Source organism: Schistocerca americana, chromosome 9 (assembly GCF_021461395.2).
Source record: "Schistocerca americana isolate TAMUIC-IGC-003095 chromosome 9, iqSchAmer2.1, whole genome shotgun sequence".
Classification (NCBI taxonomy): Eukaryota; Metazoa; Arthropoda; class Insecta; order Orthoptera; family Acrididae; genus Schistocerca; species Schistocerca americana.
Window position 1 is genome coordinate 140,823,025 of NC_060127.1, and position 22,528 is coordinate 140,845,552.

Genomic DNA, 22,528 nt, shown 5'->3' on the forward strand with positions numbered 1-22,528 from the left:
GAAAGACTAATCGAGTTCTGTAACAAGTTTCAGCTAGTAATAGCGAATACCCTGTTCAAGAATCACAAGAGGAGGAGGTATACTTGGAAAAGGCCGGGAGATATGGGAATATTTCAATTAGATTACATCATGGTCAGACAGAGATTCCGAAATCAGAAACTGGATTGTAAGGCGTACCCAGGAGCAGATATAGACTCAGATCACAATATAGTAGTGATGAAGAGTAGGCTGAAGTTCAATACATTAGTCAGGAAGAATCAATACGCAAAGAAGTGGGATACGGAAGTACTAAGGAATGACGAGATACGTTTGACGTTCTCTAACGCTATAGATACAGCAATAAGGAATAGCGCAGTAGGCAGTACAGTTGAAGAGGAATGGACATCTCTAAAAAGGGCCATCACAGAAGTTGGGAAGGAAAACGTAGGTACAAAGAAGGTAGCTGGGAAGAAACCATGGGAACAGAAGAAATACTTCAGTTGATTGAGGAAAGGAGGAAGTACAAACATGTTCCGGGAAAATCAGGAATACAGAAATACAAGTCGCTGAGGAATGAAATAAATAGGAAGTGCCGGGAAGCTAAGACGAAATGGCTGCAGGAAAAATGTAAAGACATCGAAAAAGATATGATTGTCGGAAGGACAGACTCAGCATACAGGAAAGTCAAAACAACCTTTGGTGACATTAAAAACAATGGTGGTAACATTAAGAGTGCAACAGGAATTCCACTGTTAAATGCAGAGGAGAGAGCAGATAGGTGGAAAGAATACATTGAAAGCCTCTATGAGGGTGAAGATTTGTCTGATTTGATAGAAGAAGAAACAGGAGTCGATTTCGAAGAGATAGGGGATCCAGTTTTAGAATCTGAATTTAAAAGAGCTTTGGAGGACTTACGGTCAAATAAGGCAAAAGGGATTGATAACATTCCATCAGAATTTCTAAAATCATGGGGGGAGTGGCAACAAAACGACTATTCACGTTGGTGTGTAGAATATATGAGTCTGGCGACACGCCATTTGACTTTCGGAAAAGCATCATCCACACAATTCCGAAGACGGAAAGAGCTGACAAGTGCGAGAATTATCGCACAATCAGCTTAACAGCTCATGCATCGAAGCTGCTTACAAGAATAATATACAGAAGAATGGAAAAGAAAATTGAGAATGCGCTAGGTGACGATCAGTTTGGTTTTAGGAAAAGTAAAGGGACGAGAGAGGCAATTCTGACGTTACGGCAAATAATGGAAGCAAGGTTAAAGAAAAATCAAGACACTTTCATAGGATTTGTCGACCTGAAAAAAGCGTTCGACAATATAAAATGGTGCAAGCTGTTCGAGATTCTGAAAAAAGTAGGAGTAAGCTATAGGGAGAGACGGGTCATATGCAATATGTACAACAACCAAGAGGGAATAATAAGAGTGGACGATCAAGAACGAAGTGCTCGTATTAAGAAGGGTGTAAGACAAGGCTGTAGCCTTTCGCCCCTACTCTTCAATCTGTACATTGAGGAAGCAATGATGGAAATAAATGAAAAGTTCAGGAGTGGAATTAAAATACAAGGTGAAAGGATATCAATGATACGATTCGCTGATGACATTGCTATCCTGAGTGAAAGTGAAGAAGAATTAAATGATCTGCTGAACGGAATGAACCGTCTAATGAGCACACAGTATGGTTTGAGAGTAAATCGGAGGAAGACGAAGGTAATGAGAAGTAGTAGAAATGAGAACAGCGAGAAACTTAAAATCGGGATTGATGGTCACGAAGTCAATGAAGTTAAGGAATGCTGCTACCTAGGCAGTAAAATAACCAATGACGGACGGAGCAAGGAGGACATCAAAAGCAGACTCGCTATGGCAAAAAAAGGCATTTCTGTCTAAGAGAAGTCTACTAATATCAAATACCGGCCTTAATTTGAGGAAGAAATTTCTGAGGACGTGCGTCTGGAGTACAGCATTGTATGGTAGTGAAACATGGACTGTGGGAAAACCGGAAGAGAAGAGAATCGAAGCATTTGAGATGTGGTGCTATAGACGAATGTTGAAAATTAGGTGGACTGATAAGGTAAGGAATGAGGAGGTTCTACGCAGAATCGGAGAGGAAAGGAATATGTGGAAAACGCTGATAAGGAGAAGGGACAGGATGATAGGACATCTGCTAAGACATGAGGGAATGACTTCCATGGTACTAGAGGGAGCTGTAGAGGGCAAAAACTGTAGCGGAAGACAGAGATTGGAATACGTCAAGCAAATAATTGAGGACGTAGGTTGCAAGTGCTACTCTGAGATGAAGAGGTTAGCACAGGAAAGGAATTCGTGGCGGGCCGCATCAAACCAGTCAGTAGACTGATGACAAAAAAAAAAAGAAAACTTCCATCATCATTAGTTATTTTTCTCCCCAAATAGCAAAACTCCTTTACTACTTTAAGTGTCTCATTTCCTAATCTAATTCCCTCAGCATCACCCGAGTTAATTCAACTACATTCCATTATCCTCGTTTTGCTTTTGTTGATGTTCATCTTATACCCTCCTTTCAAGACACTGTCCATTCCGTTCAGCTGCTCTTCCAAGTCCTTTGCTGTCTCTGACAGAATTACAATGTCATCGGCGAACCTCAAAGTTTTTATTTCTTCTCCATGGACTTTAATACCTACTCCGAACTTTTCTTTTGTTTCCTTTATTGCTTGTTCAGTATACAGATTGAGTAACATCGGGGATAGGCTACAACCCTGTATCACTCCCTTCCCAACACGCAGAATCAGTGATGTATTTCGTTCCAAAGACGGACAAACAAATTATGAAACATTTGTTTTGGCTCATCACTGTACGTCGCAATAATACATTATGTGCGTAAAGTGAAACATTTAGCATGGTATCGTGTTATATCTCAATACCTTTCTGTATGTGTTGCCTCCAGCTGGTGATAAAGAATAAAACTATTAACATAGCAGAACGTTGAAGTATACCTATTATTTTAAAGCTACGTTTCATAGCTACACAGAAAAATTCGCAGGCATAAAAACTGAGTATGCTGCACAAAGTTTTCAGGTACTACAATATTTCTATTACCTTTGACAAATGATATTATTACTTGTATGTTGAAAAAGTTTGGCATTGCAAATTTTATAGATTTTCATTCAGGTATAGTTTTAGTTCAAGTTGTTTCTCGTCATGCGAGCTGTATTCTTTTCCTGTTCTACAATTCCTTAGCTGCCTCTCTCACTCACAAGTTCGCGGCGCACACATAGAGGCCCATCCGCTATTCAGTCATTCCCCGCACATGTGCAAGCAACTCTGAGGGCGAGTCTGCTCTGTAAATTCGAACTGCGTTTTCGTCACCTTCTGTTTGCGAATCATTCGTAGAAGTTCCTGGTTGTAGTTCGTTTCAATCGAAGCTAAGGTGCAATTTGTTATGACGCTATTCTCGCATTCTGATTCTCTTTCTTACGCTTAAGCACTTACGCTTCCTGGAATTTTTTAACGAATCAAGCATAACTAGACTGCTTATATCTGATGTGAGACGTTTTGAGCTTATGTCGAGATACCTGGAACAGGTGGCGCTTTCTTAAATATGTTTTCCAATTCCAGATCTCCTTTGTTCTTTCACTTGAAATGTTTCTCTTATCGAAACATTTCACCGAACATTAACAATTACTTTCATAGTTCCCACCGGAAGGTGAAAGATTTACAGGCTCACTTGCAAATTGAGGAAGTCTTTACTAAGATCTAACGATTGCGAAATGGCGTTGAAGTGGACTTAATCTTGCTGCCAGGACGTAGCTGAATCCTCTTTTCCACAAGCGTTCAGATTTCCTTAAGACACTTTGAATAGTTATGCTTAGGGACTGGAGACTTCTTTCAGAACCAATGGGATTACTTTTAACGGCAGGAATGTTTCTGGATTTTAATAACGTTACGAGTCCTTGAGTTTTTATGCGAAGTACTTTTAAGAAGATTTAAAGAGGCCCACCAGATTGTTCATCGGTACTGCTACGGTCGCAGGTTCGAATCCTGCCTCGGGCATGGATGTGTGTGATGTCCTTAGGTTAGTTAGGTTTAAGTAGTTCTAAGTTCTAGGGGACTGATGACCACAGATGTTAAGTCCCATAGTGCTCAGAGCCATTTGAACCATTTAGATTGTTCATTCCCGTTGTGAATGATTCCGTTGAGTGACCACTTTCAAACCCTACAGCTTTTGTTTCCCGGAAGAATTTTGCGTCTTTGGTTGCGGAGCGGTCGGCTAACTGCAGGGTTGATATCATTCGTTGAACAGATGTCGAATCCAAGAGAGTGGGGACTAACTTGTGGGAAAACTTTCAAACCAGCAAATTCTGCGGATATATCCTGTTGGTAGACTAATCGACAATGCACTATCTTCGGAAAAACAGAACATTTGAACGACTAGAGACAGGACGTTGAGATTCACAGGATAAGTACATTAGTATGTCCTGCAGAAATTATCAGCATTTGAACCATGTTGGCCCACAGGTTCGAGGTTAACATCTATATAGTTTCGCAACACCACCTACCTGTAAAATGTGCCTGCCGCTCTCGTTGTCGCTGCAAAGCGAAGGTAATGGATTGGTGCGACTTGAGCAGACGTGCAGGATGCCTCGAAGACGTACACACGAACCGCACCGTCAAACCATTGAGTTTAAAAGAGGGTCCATTACTGCCATGAGGAAATGTGATGCATTCATCCGGGAAATTGTTGCTCGTGTGGGACCAAGTGTTTCGGCAGTGCAACGGATGTGAGCAGAATAGCTAACAAAAGGCCGTAGAAGACGACGAGATGGTTCAGGTCGCACCACCCAGACCACCCCCGAGGACCGACACTTCATCCGAATGGAATTGCAGGACAGATGTGCGTCTTCCTCGACTCTGGTGCAACAGTGGAACAGTGTAACACATCGTACACTATCAGCGGTGACAGTCCGACTACACTTGACGAATATGCAGAGACTTGCTATATGGCAATGGCGTCTGGAACGACGTCACTGGGGACAGGAATGGCATCAGATAGTGTTTTCGAATTAATCCATGTTCTGTTTGTTTGACTGAGATGGCCGAATTTTGGTTCGCCGCAGAACGGAGGAACGGCATCACAGTGACTGCAGACGCACAAGGCATACGGCGCCAGCTCAAGGCCTTACGGTGTGGGCTGCTATTGGGTACATCCACAAATTACAGTTGGTGTGTGTCCAGGGCACTGTGACCAGTGTGACCTACCTGAATGACGTCCTGCGACCTGTAGCCACACCCTTTCTGACAACACCCTATACGCCATTTTTCAGCAAAACAATGCACGACCACGTGTAGCTGCAGTCAGCCTTTTGCCCTGGCCCGCCGGATCAGCAGACTTGTCGCCAATCAAAAATGAGTGGGATATGATCAAATGATGGGTACCGACCACCACAGATGAACTTTGGAACCAGGTGAATGTAGCCTGGATGGAGGCTGTTGGTGCCTTAAGCGCGTTGATACTGTAACACACGGGACAAGTCATCAAGGCCCATGGCGGACCTTGTGGGTACTAGGCAACAGGACACCTGTCGAACAGATGTGACTGAAACTCTAATCATTTCTGCAGAACGCACTAATGTACATGTCCTGTGAATATGAACGTCCTATCTCTAGTCATTCAACGTGTTGAGTTTTTCCTAAACATGAGTGTGTTTGTGACAGATCATCTCATCGTCAATAAATATACCAATTTTATAGCAAAAGTATTTTTCCACACTTTCTTAGATGAAAGGCGTCTGAAGATACCCATTTCCCGTCGGGTTAGTCAATTCGATGCGGTATAGAGGAAGTAAATTAGCTTTTCCTAATATCGAGACATATCCAGACGAAGTGTGTTTGATTGACTGCCAGTAGAAGTTAATTCATTATTTCCCGTTCCGGCTTGCTTTTGCTGAATAATCACGCAAATCAACATCTACAGGAATTGCGATGGGGTCTCGCACACGACAGCTGAATCCAGTTGTGCAGCAGATCAACAAATAAAAATAGTGGAGCATGACTCACAAGTTTGTTCTTACGATCGTTCCAAGTTAATTCCCTTAATGTAGCCATTAATTTTTAGAAGAGTCTTACTCAATAGGAATTTTTCTTGAACCCTCAACTTTGTCCAAATTCGATGCACTGAAGAGTTTGTTTTGATCTTTCCAAAAATAGTATGCGTGGCTACCACAGCATCTGCATATGCGTTAATGTTCATCGGAATGTTTACTAAGTTTCGATATTGTGTTTTCGAAAGTATTTCACAACACCATATGCTTCAACAATACCTCCATGTTTTAGGAGACTTAATTTTTATGATTGTGCTGCTCAGAAACGCATTCCTGAGTTAATTTCACTTGAAATTTCTCAGCATTGTGGAAGCTATAATTTTCCACTTCTTTCTCTGTTTAGAATGATGGGCTGCTTTATGGTTTCCGTCTGCGATCTGATTCCGCAGTAGACTGCTTTCGGCATCGGCTGTTCTCAGTTTATTTCGCATTTGCAGAATTTCAGGCCTCTTGCACTTGAGTGTTCTTGTTAATGACCAGAAGAAACTTGTGGTTTATCTTCTGTGTCTCTTTTGCCAGCTTTATTAAAAGTGAATGTGTGACATTCCTGTCGGTATGGGAGAGGATGGAGTATAAGTGACTGAGGGGGGGGGGGGTTACGCTGAAATTAGGTTAGAAGCGTATGTTACTGAATTATTTCTGAAATGTGTGACTTTTTAAGTAATTGTGGTTTTCATTTCTGCCAGTATTCAGTTTTGCAATGGACGTTGCACGTAGTTTTTGAACTTTGTGACAATTTTTCCTACGGGCACATGGTGTTTATCAACAGAAATACTCGTTCGGTAGGGGTGTACGACCCTGGCAAGCATAGAAGGCACTGGACGATAGCTAGGCAGTTTTCGTGCTGTATCTGACGTCCGTCTGGTTTTCATCTCCTCTTATATCTCAGGAATATGTCATGTGGCTCACCTTGCACAGCCAACTTTGACAAATGAACGTAGCCATCACAGACATTCGCACCATAATCTGTCGGTAGGTTAGCTTTGCGCTCTACAGCAGCTCGTTCCAGACTTTATCAGAATTCAGTTACAATGAAGAACCAAAGAAACTGTTACACCAGTCTATCATGTAGGACCCCCCCCCCCCCTCCCCCGCGAGCACGTTGAAGTACCGCAGCACGATGTGGTATGGTTCAAATGGATCTAAGCACTAGGGACTTGACATTTGAGGTCATCAGTCCCCTAGACATAAAACTACTTAAAACTAATCTAAGGACACCACACGCATCCATGCCCGAGGCAGGATTCGAACTTGCGACCGTAGCAGCCGCGTGGTTCCGGACTGAAGCGCCTAGAACCGCTCGACCACATCGGCCGGTCGACGTGGCATGGACTCGACTAATGTCTGAAGTAGTGCTGGATGGAATTGACACCATGAATCCTGCAGGGCTGTCCATAAATCCGTAAGAGTATGAGGAGGTGGAGATCTTTTCTGAACAGCACGTTGCAAGGCATCCCAGATATGGTCAATTATGTTCATATCTGGAGAGTTTAGAGGCCAGCGTAAGTGTCTAGACTCAGAAGAGTGTTGCTGGAGCCACTCTGTAGCAATTCTGGACGCGTGGCGTGTTGCATTGTCCTGCTGGAATTGCCCAAATCCGTCGGATTGCACAATGGACACGAATGGATGCAGGTGATCAGACACCTGTCAGTCGTATCTAGACGTATCAGGGGTCCCATATCATTCCAACTGCACACGTCCCACACCATCACAGTACTTCCACCAGCTTGAACAGTTCACTGCTGGGTCCATGGATTCATCAAGTTGCCTCCATACTCGTGAACGTCCATCCGCTCCATACAATTTGAAACGAGACTCGTCCGACCAGGCAACATGTTTCCAGTCATCAACAGTCCAATGTAGGTGTTAACTGGCTCAGGTGAGGCGTAAAAAGCTGTTTGTAGCGCAGTCATCAAGGGTATACGATGTTTCGTTGAATGGTTCGCACGCTGACACATTTTGATGGCTCAGAACTGAAATTTGCAGCAACTTTTGGAAGGGTTGCACTTCTGTCACGCTGAACGATTCTCTTTAGTCGTCGTTGGTCCCTGTCTTGCAGATTCTTTTTCTGGAATTTCCTGATATTAACGGTACATTCTTGAAACGGTCGTACGGGAAAATGCCCACTTCATCGCTACAAAAATGTCAGGCGCATTTGACGACCGCTGCGCCCTATTCTGCTTGTTTGCATCTCTCTGTATTTGAATAAGCATGCCTATACCAGTTTCTTTGGCCCTTCAGTGTAAAACCGTCAAGCATAGATGATGGTCAACTGACTTGCACGGAAGAAATAATATCGCCAAACGGCACACCAAAGTGTAATCTATATGACGTTTATTTTTATCACTAAGTTAAGAACTTCATTTCGAGACATCAAAATTTCTTTGTACTTGTGCAGACCCCGCGGAAATTGCTTAGCCGTACGGATGCAGTAGCGATGCACAGCACAATTCTTGAATAACTTTTCGCAGCGGTCTCTTTTGTTTCAGCGCAATGTTATTTTAAGCGTGGTATGCATCAGAATAAATTTGCGAAAGAAATGTTTTTAAATGTAAATCAAGTTTTGTTTACCGTCGAATCTTCGGAAGGAACGGTATGGTCGCACAAAGATTGCATTCGTTAGATGCTGTCGGCGGGATCTCTCTATGAAAAGTAACATCCGTGTAGTTGTGCGAACGACATGGAAAACGTGTGACGGAATGAGCGAAAGAGCCTCTATAAAGCGACCAGGATTAAGTTTTTAATTTTTTGTAATCTAGGTCGTCTGAAAAAATTATTCGCCTCCGTTATTATTCCTTGTTGATGCAATTACCTTTTTAACACTACTATTCCCACAAATTTGTAAACGGAAGAAACACAAAAAGAAAACGAATGCCCTTAGTAATCCAACACATACCTCGGTCGCTACAACAGCGGCACCTTCTATGCCCACCGTTTGAGTTGTGGCTACGTAAGCGTAGGGGTGGTTTTTCTCAAAGAACGGGGGCCTGTCATTTTAGGTTGTGCACTAGCGACATGAAAACACCGGCTACACCCCAGAGGGCAGGGACAATTGCTGCTATTCCGTGACACTTTTCGTATACATTTTTGTGACAGTGTCTTGGACAGTGTCTTGAAAGGATGTAAGGTGCACATCAACAAGAGTAAAACGAGGATAATGGAATATAGTCTAATTAAATCAGGTGATGCTGAGGGAATTAGATTAGGAAATGAGACACTTAAAGTAGTAGATGAGTTTTGCTATTTGGGGAGCAAAATAATTCACAATGGTCGAAGTAAAGAGGATGTAAAATGTAGACTGGCAATGGCAAGGAAAGCGTTTCTGAAGAAGAGAAATTTGTTAACATCGAGTATAGACCTAAGTGTCAGGAAGTTGTTTCTGAAAGTATTTGTATGGAGTGTAGCTATGTATGAAAGTGAAACAAGGACGATAAATACTTTAGACAAAAAGAGAATAGAAGCTTTCGAAATGTGGTGCTACAGAAGAATACTGAGGATTAGATGGGTAGGTCACATAATTAATGAGGAGGTACTGAATAGAATTGCGGAGAAAAGGAATTTGTGGTATACCCTGACTAGAAGAAGCGGTCGGTTGGTAGCACACGTTCTAAGGCATCAAGGGATCACGAGTTTAGTGCTGGAGGGAAGCGTGGAGGGTAAAAATCGTAGACGGAGACCAAAAGATGAATACACCACGCAGACGCAGAAGGATGTAGATTGCAGTAGTTTCTCGGGGATGAAGAAGCTTGAACAGGGTAGAGTAGCATGGAGAGCTGCATTAAACCAGTATCTGGACTGAAGACCACAACAACAACAACAACAACAACAACAAAGATAAGAGGACTAAAAATAAGTGATTTGCATTGTATTGTACAGCACGCCTGGCCTGCAACATAATTGACTGGAAGAAATCACGCTTTTCATATTAGGTAAAGCCAAGCACCGTTACACCAGTCACTGATAATCGCATCTCGCAAGCTGCGATGCGTGTCCACATAATCTTACTCAGAAACTTTTGAACGGACAAGAGTGGCGAGAACATTCAGTAAGGAACAACGTGACAACTGTTGTGATTTAATTGTGTATTAACCACGAACAAAAGTGAAAATGTGAACACGTCCGCCCTGATGATGAATGTTAGTAACAACTACTGCAATTTGGATACAAAACAGAAAGCTCCGAAATGAACGCCTTGGTGAAACTTCCTTCTACACTGTGTGGCGAATCTCGCTAATTTCCTTGTAGCAATAAATACGCTTAACTTCCGATTGCAAGGAAATGTCGTGAATATTTTTAGAGTCCAATTAAAAGGGCAAGTTCTCTTGCAGATTGGAGCCTTACCAACCCAGGGATAAAGTGCGAGACATTTCGAGTTTCACAGAACTGATAATGGTGCTCTACGCCAACAGTGAAAAATGATTTGCACGTGTCACAAACCAGCACGTATCAGCACTAATAACTGCAGTCAGTAACTACTTCCTGAACGAGAGACACGATAGTAAATATCTGTTTCATGACCATCTTCAGTGAATGGATGAAAGTTTTAAGATTAATTTTTAGGACTACGCGAGGACAACAAAGTAAACGTACATTTCTTTATAAGGGAACGAGGTAGAAATTGGAGGCGGAGGTGACGAGTAACACTATTGTGCACTATGTGCAATACTGACCCTCTTATTTCTTTTCATTGCTTCTTGGTTAAAAAAAATATTAGCAAAAACATTTGTTGAACGGTAATGAAATGTTTGGTCTAGCGACGAAGCCCACTTTCATTTGGCAGGGTTCGTTCATAAGCAAAACTGGCGCGTTTGGGGGCTGAGAATCTGCATTTCGCTATCGGGAAGTCTTCTTCACCCTCAACGGGTGAATATATGGTGTGCAATGTCCATTCACGGAATAACCTTTGAGACATTCCTTGATGGCACCATGACTTTCAAACTGTGCGTGAAGGTTTTTTAAGATGATTTCATCCCTATTATCCAAATTGATTTGGACGGGATGTGGTTCATGCAAGGCGGAGTTCGACGCCATCGAAGCAGGAGATTAAGATCCTGGAGGAGCGCTTTGGGGACTGCATTCTGGCTCTGGTGTACCCAGAGGCCACTGGCATAGGCCTCAATTGGCCGCCTTATTCTCCGGATCTGAACAAATGCCAGTCCTTTTTGTGAGGCTGTATTAAAGACAAAGTTTTCAGAAATAACACCAAAACCATTGCTGAGCTGAAAACAGCCATTCAGGAGATCGACAGCATCGATGTTCCCGACACTTCAGCGAATCGTCCAGAATTTCGTTATTCGTCTGCGCCACATTGTCGCCAACGATGGCAGGCATATCGAACATGTCATAAACTAAATATCGGTAGTGTCGTTTACATGTTGAATAACATGTGCCCGCCGTAGTTTGTAGCTAATTTACGTTATAGTTCAGTAATTGTCACCCTGCACGAACTTTCCTGTAATTTTAAAGAAAAGGATATCGAGGCATGCAGTTCGTCATCGTTGTCGAATAGGGAGCCACAAATCTCGACTCCAGTCAAACGTAATGAAAGACAATCGTTGTCCAAGGAGAGGGTTCTAAACATCTAAACATAAAAAAGTACGTGGAAGATCATCCGCACCATAGTAAAACCACATTTATGAACAGATTTCGTGTAATAAGTGATATGACCGTATAGTGCATAAGAAAAAAACAGCGGATTGGCGCTCGCCACAGATTATGGTGGTTCGTAGGAAAGCAGTGGACGGTTGCATAACAGCGAACTCGAAGACGTAAGATAACGAAGCTTCAAACGAAGAATCAAGTTGAAGATGCGCAACAAACTGTGGAATCGGCCAGAAAATTTGTAGACGACATAAACAAACTTATCCCATCGTTCAGTAAGAAATTTGTTTTTAACTCCCACCAAGCGGAATTTGAAGAGGACATGCATATGAAAGGAACCCTGGAAATTAGAGGTACCAAGAGAGTTGTATCAAGATCAATTAATACCAATGCCTTAACACATTCGCATTCAGTTGCGCCGACTGCTAAGCCGGAGGCAAGTAAATTCGCTGGAAAGTTATTCATTGTGTTGGGAGAAGGTTGAGCTGCCCTGCCCCCTAATATTTCTTCTCGTGTGCGTGATCTTGCAAGGGCAATAGGGAATATTTACGTCACAGCTAGCAAGAGTGGGAAAATGGGCGTAAGAGAGCTACAAATGTGGTATAAGAGCTGCCTTTGACCGATAGCTGGTCAAAATAAGTTGCTTTCTCTTGATTCCCGGTCTGCGTATAAAAATCATACATCTTTAGAGCAAACTATCCCTCCTGAAAAGTAAAGTGTGACGTTGCAGTTCACACCACCTGAAACCACTGGACAAGCTCGCCGTCCGGATGTTTGTGTTTTCCGTGCCTTTTTATCGCAGTATCTGCAGCTACGCCAGTTTCACGATAAGCTGCACAACGAACTCTTCCGCCTTCGGTTGCCTGCCATCTCATTCCACCAGTTCTCATCAGCCCGTTACACCAATGTGATATACGCATTGTTTAAGAGTGGATCCTAGCTGAACGTCCTGCACGGTTCGTAACTCCCAAGAAGTTTGCCTTCGATCGTGATGATACGAACTGTTTGGGATCACTGTGGCGCTCCATTTTTCATTCAGTGATCGTGGTGCAAGTTAATGGTTTGTTTTGACCATTTGTTGAATGGCGGACGCTCTATCCATCTGAGCCACTGAGGGCACAGTGCGACTGTAGGGAGATATCGCGCACGCCTCCCGCGAGACCCACATTCTCACCTTGTATGTCCACACACCACATTCGTAGTGTCCCACCCCACCAAACTCATTACTCGTGGAAGACGTTCTTACCAAGTCCCGTAAGAGTTCGGGGATTACGTGTGCATCCGAATAGAAGAAGAAGGTGATGGCCGGTATTGCCAGAACTATGTACTTATATGGATATGGTGTCCGTTCTTTCGGACAGTACTCTGTGAAGTTTGTGGCGTGCTGCTTTCAGTTCAGCATATTGTGGCTACGTATATCCCGTAAACGGATATTAGGACAGCCCTCAGTCTCGCTGGAGATCTGCCCACCATCATCGCTGATAGCGATTCCAGTGTTACAACGGTGGTGAAACTGTGTGAACTGGCATGCCTCATCCACTATATTGGTGGGAAAGGGCGGCGGACTGTAATACGTTATAAAGTGCTCCGCATGTGGGGACAGCCTTCGTCCCCATCCATAAGATTTTCTTGCTGACTTTTCGTCAGGGCATTGATGACCATGATGTCGAGCCCCCTCAACCCAAATCATCATCATTGTGCATCCCTTCATGCTTGATGTCCAACAGTGATATCATTTTTAAGAAGTATAATTTTCCGTGTCTCGGAGCCAGAACCGTGCTACAGTGGTTTGAGGAGAATTGTGATGAACTCACGTTTGTCTCAGCGACCAAATTCGCCTGATGTAAGCCCTGTGAAACCCGTCTGGGTCGCTACCGGGCGCCATCACCATGCACGAAAATCAGCGGCCCGTTATTTACGCGAATTACACGACCTGTGCGTAGACATCTAATGCTACGTATCTCCACAAACATACCAACCAACTGCCAGATCCCTGATATGCAGAATCAGTGACGTATTTCGTTCCAAACATGGACAACCCAGCTATTAAGCACGTGGTCATAATGTTTTGCCTCATTGGTATGTAGTGCTGTGTGTTATGAACAGACTACAAGCGATTCCAGGAGTAATGTATCGTTTTTTCCCTAAATATCACGAGTGATTAGGATGATAAATTGGTTGGTTGGTTGATGTGGGAGAGGGGACCAAACAGCGACATCATCAGTTGCATCGGACTAGGGAAGAATGGTGAAAAAAGTTGGCCGTGCCATTTCACGGAAAGCATCCCAGCATTAGCCTGAAGCGATGTAGGCAAATCACGGAAAACCTAAATCAGGATGGCCGGACGCGGGTATGAACCGTCGTCCTCCCGAAAGCGAGTCCAGTGTGCTAACCATCCCGCTCGGTAGGATGGTAAGTCGTTTAGCGAAATACCAACATAGATCTTCTGACCTTGCCAGTAATGTGCTATATCACCATTTTGAAACATTTCATGTTCAAGTGACACTGGAAGTTAAAGAAATGAGGTCTCTGCCCATTCTGTAGACATGTTGTGCATAATGAGGGTGCTGAAACTATTACCATTGTCCTAGTGGAGACCTGCTGCTGTTCAACACGGCAAGGATATCACCGGCTTCTGATTCACCCGTAGCAGGCTACCTTTTACAAACTGTTGCTCGACAAGCTTCTGCCTGAATGAGATTTCCACTCTGCAATGGAGTGTGCGCTGATATGAAACTTCCCGGCAGATTAAAACTGTGTGCCCGACCGAGACTCGAACTCGGGACCTTTGCCTTTCGCAGGCAAGTGCTCTACCATCTGAGCTACCGAGTCTCGGTCGGGCACACAGTTTTAATCTGCCAGGAAGTTTCATATCAGCGCACACTCCGCTGCAGAGTGAAAATCTCATTCTGGAAACATCCCCCAGGCTGTGGCTAAGCCATATCTCCGGAGTATCCTTTCTTTCAGGAGTGCTAGTTCTGCAAGGTTCGCAGGAGAGCTTCTGTAAAGTTTGGGAGGTAGGAGACGAGGTACTGGCAGAAGTAAAGCTGTGAGTACCGGGCGTGGGTCGTGCTTCGGTAGCTCAGATGGTAGAGCACTTGCCCGCGAAAAGCAAAGGTCCTGAGTTCGAGTCTCGGTCGGGCACACAGTTTTAATCTGCCAGGAAGTTTCAAGCTTCTGCCTGTACAACATACGAGTGATGGAGGTGCTGTGAAGCGGCAAAAGCCATCTCAGTGGTGCTGTGTTTCAGAGTCGTCGGCAATGGATACTGTTACCGATGTGGAAGAGACCGCGACTGTGGACCTGGCCGCCATGCTGGAAGCTGGAGGCAGCGGAGGCGTCGTGGAGCTGGTGTCGGGCCAGACGAGGCTGGTGGTGCACAGGGCGGTCCTGGCGGCCAGGAGCCCTGTGTTTGCAGCCATGTTTCGGCACGACACCCTGGAGGCCAGGAGCAGTGAGGTGACCATCACGGACATGGGGGGCCCTGAGCTGAGCCTGCTGGTGGCCTACCTCTATACCCTCCGGGCGCCCCAGCTGCCCAGCTTGGCCCCCCGGCTGCCCAGCTTGGCCTCCCAGCTGCTGGCAGCCGCAGACAAATACGGCGTTTTGGGGCTGAAAGCGGCGTGCGAGCGGCAGCTGATCGCGCAGCTGGATGTGGAGAATGCGGCGGCCGCCGCTGTGGTGGCCGCGAGGTACTCCTGCACCAGCCTCGCCCTGGCTACCATCGCCTTCATAAAAGCACACCCCCAGGTGTTCTCCACGCAGGGCTGGGCCGATGCAGAGCTTGAGCACCCGCACGACGTTGCCGAAGTGAGACGGCTGCTCAGGGAGCCACCGACCGAAACCAGGTAAGCACAACAGAAAACCATCATATCCCAAGGCGCTCTCTCTCTCTCCCTCTCTCTCTCTCTCTCTCTCTCTGTGTGTGTGTGTGTGTGTGTGTGTGTGTGTGTGTGTGTGTGCAACACGTTATTTAGATTTTGGCTTTGGCGTCAAGCTTCTGTACAAAGTATGTGTTGACTTTGCACTCAGGAGGAGACATTCTTGCTGAGAGCTTAACTATGTGCAGCTCAGTGTTGAAGCAGACACAGTAAAGGGTGCTGTTTGCAGACAGGTAGGCGAGTACTTGGATCTTACTCTGCCTGATCATTACTGATAAAGGGAAGTAATAGAAGAGCACCAGGAAATCTGTATTATGCTGCAGCACAGTTCAAAGAAGGCAGCTAGATATCCATAATTTTCCATATCTGATGCTGCCATGCTGTGAATGCTGACCTGTTGCAACTATCAGATGTAGTAAACCATACCGTTATACCAGCATCAGCCCCATGGTCACGTGTTCCAGGATACACTCAGCGGCCAAGGCGACACCTCAGAGCTGACAGGTGGGCCCCTCCACAAGTCAATTGCCTGGCACCTCCCAGTGCCAGATTTCAAAAACATCCCACCAGGTGCTGGCATATGTGGGTTGGCTTGCCGTGGTATTGATGAACTCACTGCAGGATACTGACACTCAACGTCTCACAAGCTTAGGAGTGCATTGTATCTACTAGTCAGTGGAATTAGAGGAGACGCACCATTCACTCTAGCACAATGTAGCTGCCACAATGCAGCGCAGTACTATAGCTTCGCCAATCAGAAACCGGCGAAAACTTTCTGGACTCAGCAACAATAGGTTATCAAATAACGTTAAGGGATCCATTGGAGGAGGAAATAAAGCAAACTAGAAGAACCCTTAAAAAGAGAGTGAAAACTTTCTTGGTGAAGATAATAAGAAAACTTGGTTGGAGAGCACAACATGTGTCGAGAAAGAGTGTTATTACACTTGGTACCAATAGGAATAACGTCGTAAATGTTAAAGGAAGTGACATAGTTGGGCCCTAGACGGTTAGGGAGCTGGAAAAGAGATGTTACACAAAAAATCTCAGGTTGTGACAGACTAAAAACTACTTTAATCATTAACTGTATACACGCGTAAAAACCATTACAAACTTTCGAAGACTAGTTTTGCACAACAAAGTAACTGTAGATATAATTTTCTTGCTGCAAGCAGAAAACAACAAAAACTAAAAACTTGGTTATGGCACAGTATGTAATGTAGATGATATGGGTGGGTACGAAACTTTATTTAGAGATAAACTGCAATACATTCACGGTTTTAAAAGATTGTAGAGGCCTAATGGTATTGCTGTGGACTCTGTTGTTAGTTAATATTTTTGTGTCGTCCAGAAATCAAAACAGAAATAGCAGGAGTAGTAAGGCAAAGTCTGTCATGGAACAGATAATTTATTCAAACTGGCGGCTATTTTTCCGCGCGCCACATTGCCACGCCACAACCTGGAAATGGGAGGAAATTTTACATTTTGGCGAGAAACACCTCAATTGGGCAGCCTCCACTAAGCTACTCCTCCTCCCACTCTTATGGCATCGCTCACCTCCCTCCACAGCCACCCCACCTTGTAAATGGAAGGAAATTGTCCATCTGTGCTCAACTGCTGGAGAGGTAGGTTAGGTTGTTGTACTTTATTTACTTTCTGTGTACTGCATTGCCCCCTCCTCCACTTTCTGCAGACTTCCGCCACCACTTTTCGAGTTTCAGCTGCTTGTTTGGATGCACTGTAACAGAGAGAAAAAGATCAGTTTTACAGCTACTGTAGTTTTCATAATTCTTCTGAAATTCTGAGCAGGCTTAGTTCGCTGCTGGAGTTAGGGCCGTTAAGGCTCTTACTTTGTATATTCCTCACTTTTCGAAGCACAGTTCTACAGTGGGAAACCCACTCTGATGTCTAAGCACATATGGGAAAATCTGAACAATTGTGTATCTAAAAGTTCGTGACATATTTCAAAACTCCACAACAGGTCTCGAAGAAACGAAGAAAAAAAAAGAAAAAAGTAGACACAGCAGATCAGATGTCAAAAGATTCTCCTAGAATTCGAAGCACTGACCTACAGACGAGAAAAATGGCTGGAATATTAGGTGACTTTTCGATATCCTACGACTGCTGGTCTGGAGATGCTCTGAAGCCACAATGGCAGGTGTGAGATAGCATCCCACCTGTCCAAACCAGGGCAGCCTGGTCTTCCTGGACTCGAACAAGAAGACTTCACGGGACTCTCTGACGTCCATGGAACTTTGTGTTGTTGCCTTGTTCTGACCCTGTCTTGTTTACACCATTCTGTAAGGACTGTCATGCCCCGCCCCCCCTCTCCCCACGAAGAATGTCTTCTGACTTTTTGACATCATGGAACTTCCTGTGAATGAAGCATCCTGATTGCTTATTGAATTTAACCAACCATATTGCTGCTGCTATGGGTGCATACTGTCTGCCACTTTCTAAAGATGGACAAATTACGAGAATTTTAGCGGAAAACGTTTTGTACACATCGAAAAACGTAAGACCATCATATTGCACTGATAGTTAAATGATGAAAAAGTGACCTACAGATCATGAAATACGGAAACTACTGCCAAAGACAATCACGCTGCTCTGCTACCGTCGAGGGAAGCTTGTGCTTGTGTGAAATCGGTCTCCAACTAGGCTATATCACCACAAACGATTGTACCACCATATACCATATTGCTACATCCCTATAGTAAGCCCAGTTCATTTCCCTCACCATACAAAATCATGATTCTGCATGCTGCACGTAGATGTCGACCTCCAGACACCCCAACATATATCACAAAGACACAGATCCCAAAAACCGAAGCACATGCACCACATGTAGTGGTAGCACTAGATATAACCCACCGCCGAAATCACTTGACCTTTGAGATTGGTCGCTCATCCACCACAGGCAACGGTCACAGGGCAACTGCACCCGCATGTGCTGGGTGGGAGCCCTCCGCAGGCAGGTGTCAATCTGCAAACTGCAGTACAAAGACAGTACTGGTTCCTCCGACACAAAAGGGTGCGTTAATGGTTCTGTTTCCAGCCTAGTCTGCTTATTGTCATGGTACCTGCAACAATTTGCGACCACTTCAGACTTCGGTACTAGAAGAATATTTACTTTCTGAGCTCTATCGATGAGTAAAGCTTCATGAATCGTGAATTAATTTACCGATCTCGAAACCGATATCAGCAGCAAAATGTTACACGCCTAAATGACGATGTTTGTGATACTTTTATGCTGAAATAGGAGACACCTCGCAACAAACGCTATCGCAACACATGCTGAGTGTTAGTTCGCTATCGCCCGCCCAGAGAGCGGCATGCTTAGGTCAACTGCAGCCTCATAACGCTTCTGACCACTTTGGGAGGCTCAGCAGTGGCTCGCGTCTTAAGCCGCAAATGTCCATTCATTCTACCCACCGGCTCCTTCTGCCACATGCCAGGACACCGAGCAGAGTCATTCCAGGAAACCAGTCACATATTTATCATTGTAATTACAAGTATGGTGACAGCAATAAGCGAAGAATCTGAAATACCTCCCCGTGAGGTAATTTCAGTTCCCCAAGCAAACCTCTATCCTCCTTGATGATGGACATAATTTTCCACATAAAATCTCTCACATCCCTTATGGCTATAGATTCTCTGGGATCGAATTTTCCACATCAAATCTATACCTCTCTTATTGCGGGACATTGTCTGTACACTACCCACCCACACCATTTTCTTTGCACATTTTGCAACACAGACCACATTTACTTTACACTACAACACATACACATTTCAGAAAAGCAATGCAATTATCGTTTGTGCGTCTATAACGACCAATAAAATTATGGTATGCCCACTCTCACACCACCGAAGTGTCTAGATTCTGCTCTACTGTAGGAAATTATTTGCTATTTAGGGCTGCCAACCAACCATATTGGAGAATAGGCTCCAGGTATTTTCCATCGTACTTCCAGAAGGTATTCCATCCCACAAAGACTCTCTCAAACAAGTGTTGAAAAGCACAGGTGGCTGGCACTATGAGGCAATCAAGAGCGCTTTCGCAGACAAAAGGGTTCAAAAGACATCACCAGCATTGGTTGGTGTAGACAAAGAACATGTAAGGATCTGCATAGGGGAGCTGATGAGAGAACGTTCTGCATATCCATGATTTTACACTATAGCAGATTCACTTGTACCCCTGCACTGATATATTGTGTAGGTATTTACAAAATAAATCTATCACCCCTCATGGTTGGACATACCCGTCAATGTGCTGAAATCCACAACTCTTTTGTGGATACGTGCGTAGCGAGCACAGGACCCCGAGCTAGTGTGGCCCTCCTTCCTTTCCGGGCTACATACTTTCCTTTTCCGCATCCTTCCCCATCCCCCATCTTCCCCCCCCCCCCCACCTCCGCCTCTTCCCTTCCCTTTCTCCCCCTCTGGGAGTATGTTTAGTGCCTACGCCCGGAGACGGACGCTCGAAACTGTACATCGGCCTCTCTTCTATGCTTTCTCTTCTATGCTTTCTCTGCTGGCAAGTCTTTGTCCTTCCTTTTTCCTTATCTCTTCTTTACCCTTTTCTTCGCTGTGGAGTTTGAGACCTCTTTACTTTCCTTTCCTTTCCTTTGTTCGTCCCTTTCTCTTTTTTCCTCCCAGTGCGTGTCTGAAGGCTGACCCACGCATTCCCATGCGTAGCCGGTGACGGGGTAACGCGTAATACCCCGCCCCGGGAGTACAGGTAGGACACGTACGTACCCTCTGGTAACAGCCAGGCCCAGGGAGGGGTGATTACCCGAGCTGATACCTTCCAAAAGTGCCACTTGGTCCAACCGTCCGTTCCTCGGGAGGTGTGACCTGAGGTGTGAACAATAACCTAAGGCGGGAGTGCCCTCAGAGAGGGCCCCTACAAGGAAGGAGCGCGCCATCGGAGACGCTGGTAATCATGGGGGATACTTCTGCAATGGTTTCCTCATCATCTACTATGTCTGCTCACAAGCGTAAGTTCAATGAGCCTCAGCCACAGACAGTTCTTCCATCGTTGCCACAGCTCCTTGTTGTTTCTCGGTCTGACGAAGGTCAAAACTTCTCCACAGTCAACCCTCTCATTATTCAGAAAGGTGTCGACGCAATTGCAGGTACTGTAAATTATTGTTTCCGATTACGAAATGGCACCTTGTTGTTAGAAACAGTCAGTGCCCTCCAGGCACAAAAATTGCTGCGTGTTTCACTGCTACACACCTTTCCTGTCCGGGTGGAAGCACACCGCACCCTAAATTCATCTCATGGGGTCGTTTATACATGCTCCCTCGACGGATTGTCCGACGACGAAATTCAAAACTACCTGCCTGACCAGTGCGTAACGGCTGTTCATCGCGTCATGATAAGGGTTGACAAAAACATCGTTCCAACCCGAACTGTCTTCTTGACATTTGACAAAGTTCAACTTCCATCGAACATAAAAGCGGGCTATGAGAATTTCCGATTGCCCTTTCATCCCAAACCCTACACGTTGCTATCGGTGTCAGCGGTTCAATCATACCAGCCTGTCCTGATCCAATCCGGCCAAATGTGTTACATGTGGCAAGGATGCCCATGAGGGAGCTTGTCTACCTCCATCCCCTCATTGCATCAACTGTATGGGTGACCACGCTGCTTCCTCTCGAGATTTCCCCATTTTTAAAGACGAAAAGCTCATTCAGGAAATCAGAGTGAAGGAAAAGGTGTCGACCTTTGCTGCTCGAAAATTATTCGCCAGTCGAAAGCCCACTGTGCCTCAGACAGGAAAACGCAGCACTGTCCTTGCCTCTCCTCGGCCAACACAGGAGGCGGCCACGCAGACTTGTGATCTCACCTTTAGTGCCATGGTAGTCAGCTCGGCCAGCGCAAAGATCGCCCGTTCAACGTCCGCATTCTCGCCTGCTAACTCTATGGCTCACCCTTCATCGGGAGTTCCAAAAAAGATTTTTTACGTACCCCACCTTCACAACCTTCGGTTCCTCCTTCATCTCAACGTCCAGTTTCTAAGAAGGCAAATAATAAAATGGCTCTGAGCACTATGGGACTCAACTGCTGAGGTCATAAGTCCCCTAGAACTTAGATGTACTTAAACCTAACTAAGGACATCACACACATCCATGCCCGAGGCAGGATTCGAACCTGCGACCGTTGCGGTCGCGCGGTTCCAGACTGTAGCGCCTAGAACCGCTCGGCCACTCCGGCCGGCTAGGCTAATAATAAACCTAGTTCCTCTCCTTCTCCGCCACGGCGTGTCTCCTCTACAGCACCACCTGGCAGTAGCCGCCCTCGGCTGTCTTGTGTGTCGCCGAGGCGCACTGCTGGCGGCCGATCAACCGGCCGATCGCTGGTGGCAGGAGCTGCTCCCGGACAACCTATGGATGGGGATCTTCTGCCTTTAGCTGATAGCTGTTCCACACTGTCAGTCGCAAGGTCTGAGCAGTCGTTGAGTTGAGGGCAACCTTGGTCACATTCTTCCCTTTTCTGTCCACCCAATGTCCATTGGAATATCCGTGGCGTTCGAGCCAATTGGGACGAATTGTCGATCCTCTTACGATCCTACTCGCCAGTCATCTTCTGTCTTCAGGAAACAAAGCTGCGTCCCCACGATTGCTATGTTTTCCCCCATTTTCAGACAGTCCGATTTGATCTCCCCTCTGTTGAAGGCACTACAGCACATGGAGGACTCATGATTCTTCTCCATGACACTGTCCATTATGACCCAATCTCCTTAAACAGTTCCTTCCAAGCTGTCACTTTCCGTCTTTCCCTTTCTGGATACACCTTTTCTCTTTGTACTGTATACATTCCATCGCCCACACCAATGGCAAGAGCTGATCTCCTTCATCTTCTTGGTCAGCTTCCGCCTCCCTATTTGCTGGTTGGGGACTTCAATGCCCACCACCCGTTTTGGGGATCTCTGCATCCTTGTCCGTGCAGCTCTCTACTGATAGACATCT

The 22,528-nt window shown here is 45.3% G+C and overlaps 1 protein-coding gene across 1 annotated transcript in view; it reads left to right on the plus strand.

Annotated features, from left to right (window-relative positions):
- The window catches only part of LOC124550974 (ankyrin repeat and protein kinase domain-containing protein 1-like), a 38,482-nt gene that overhangs the window by 5,333 nt on the left and 10,621 nt on the right, over positions 1-22,528 (plus strand). The window contains exon 2 of the mRNA XM_047125793.1: positions 14,921-15,518. Coding sequence (XP_046981749.1) covers positions 14,932-15,518 — 587 coding nt within the window. The 5' untranslated portion in view covers positions 14,921-14,931. The remainder of the gene's footprint in view (positions 1-14,920; positions 15,519-22,528) is intronic.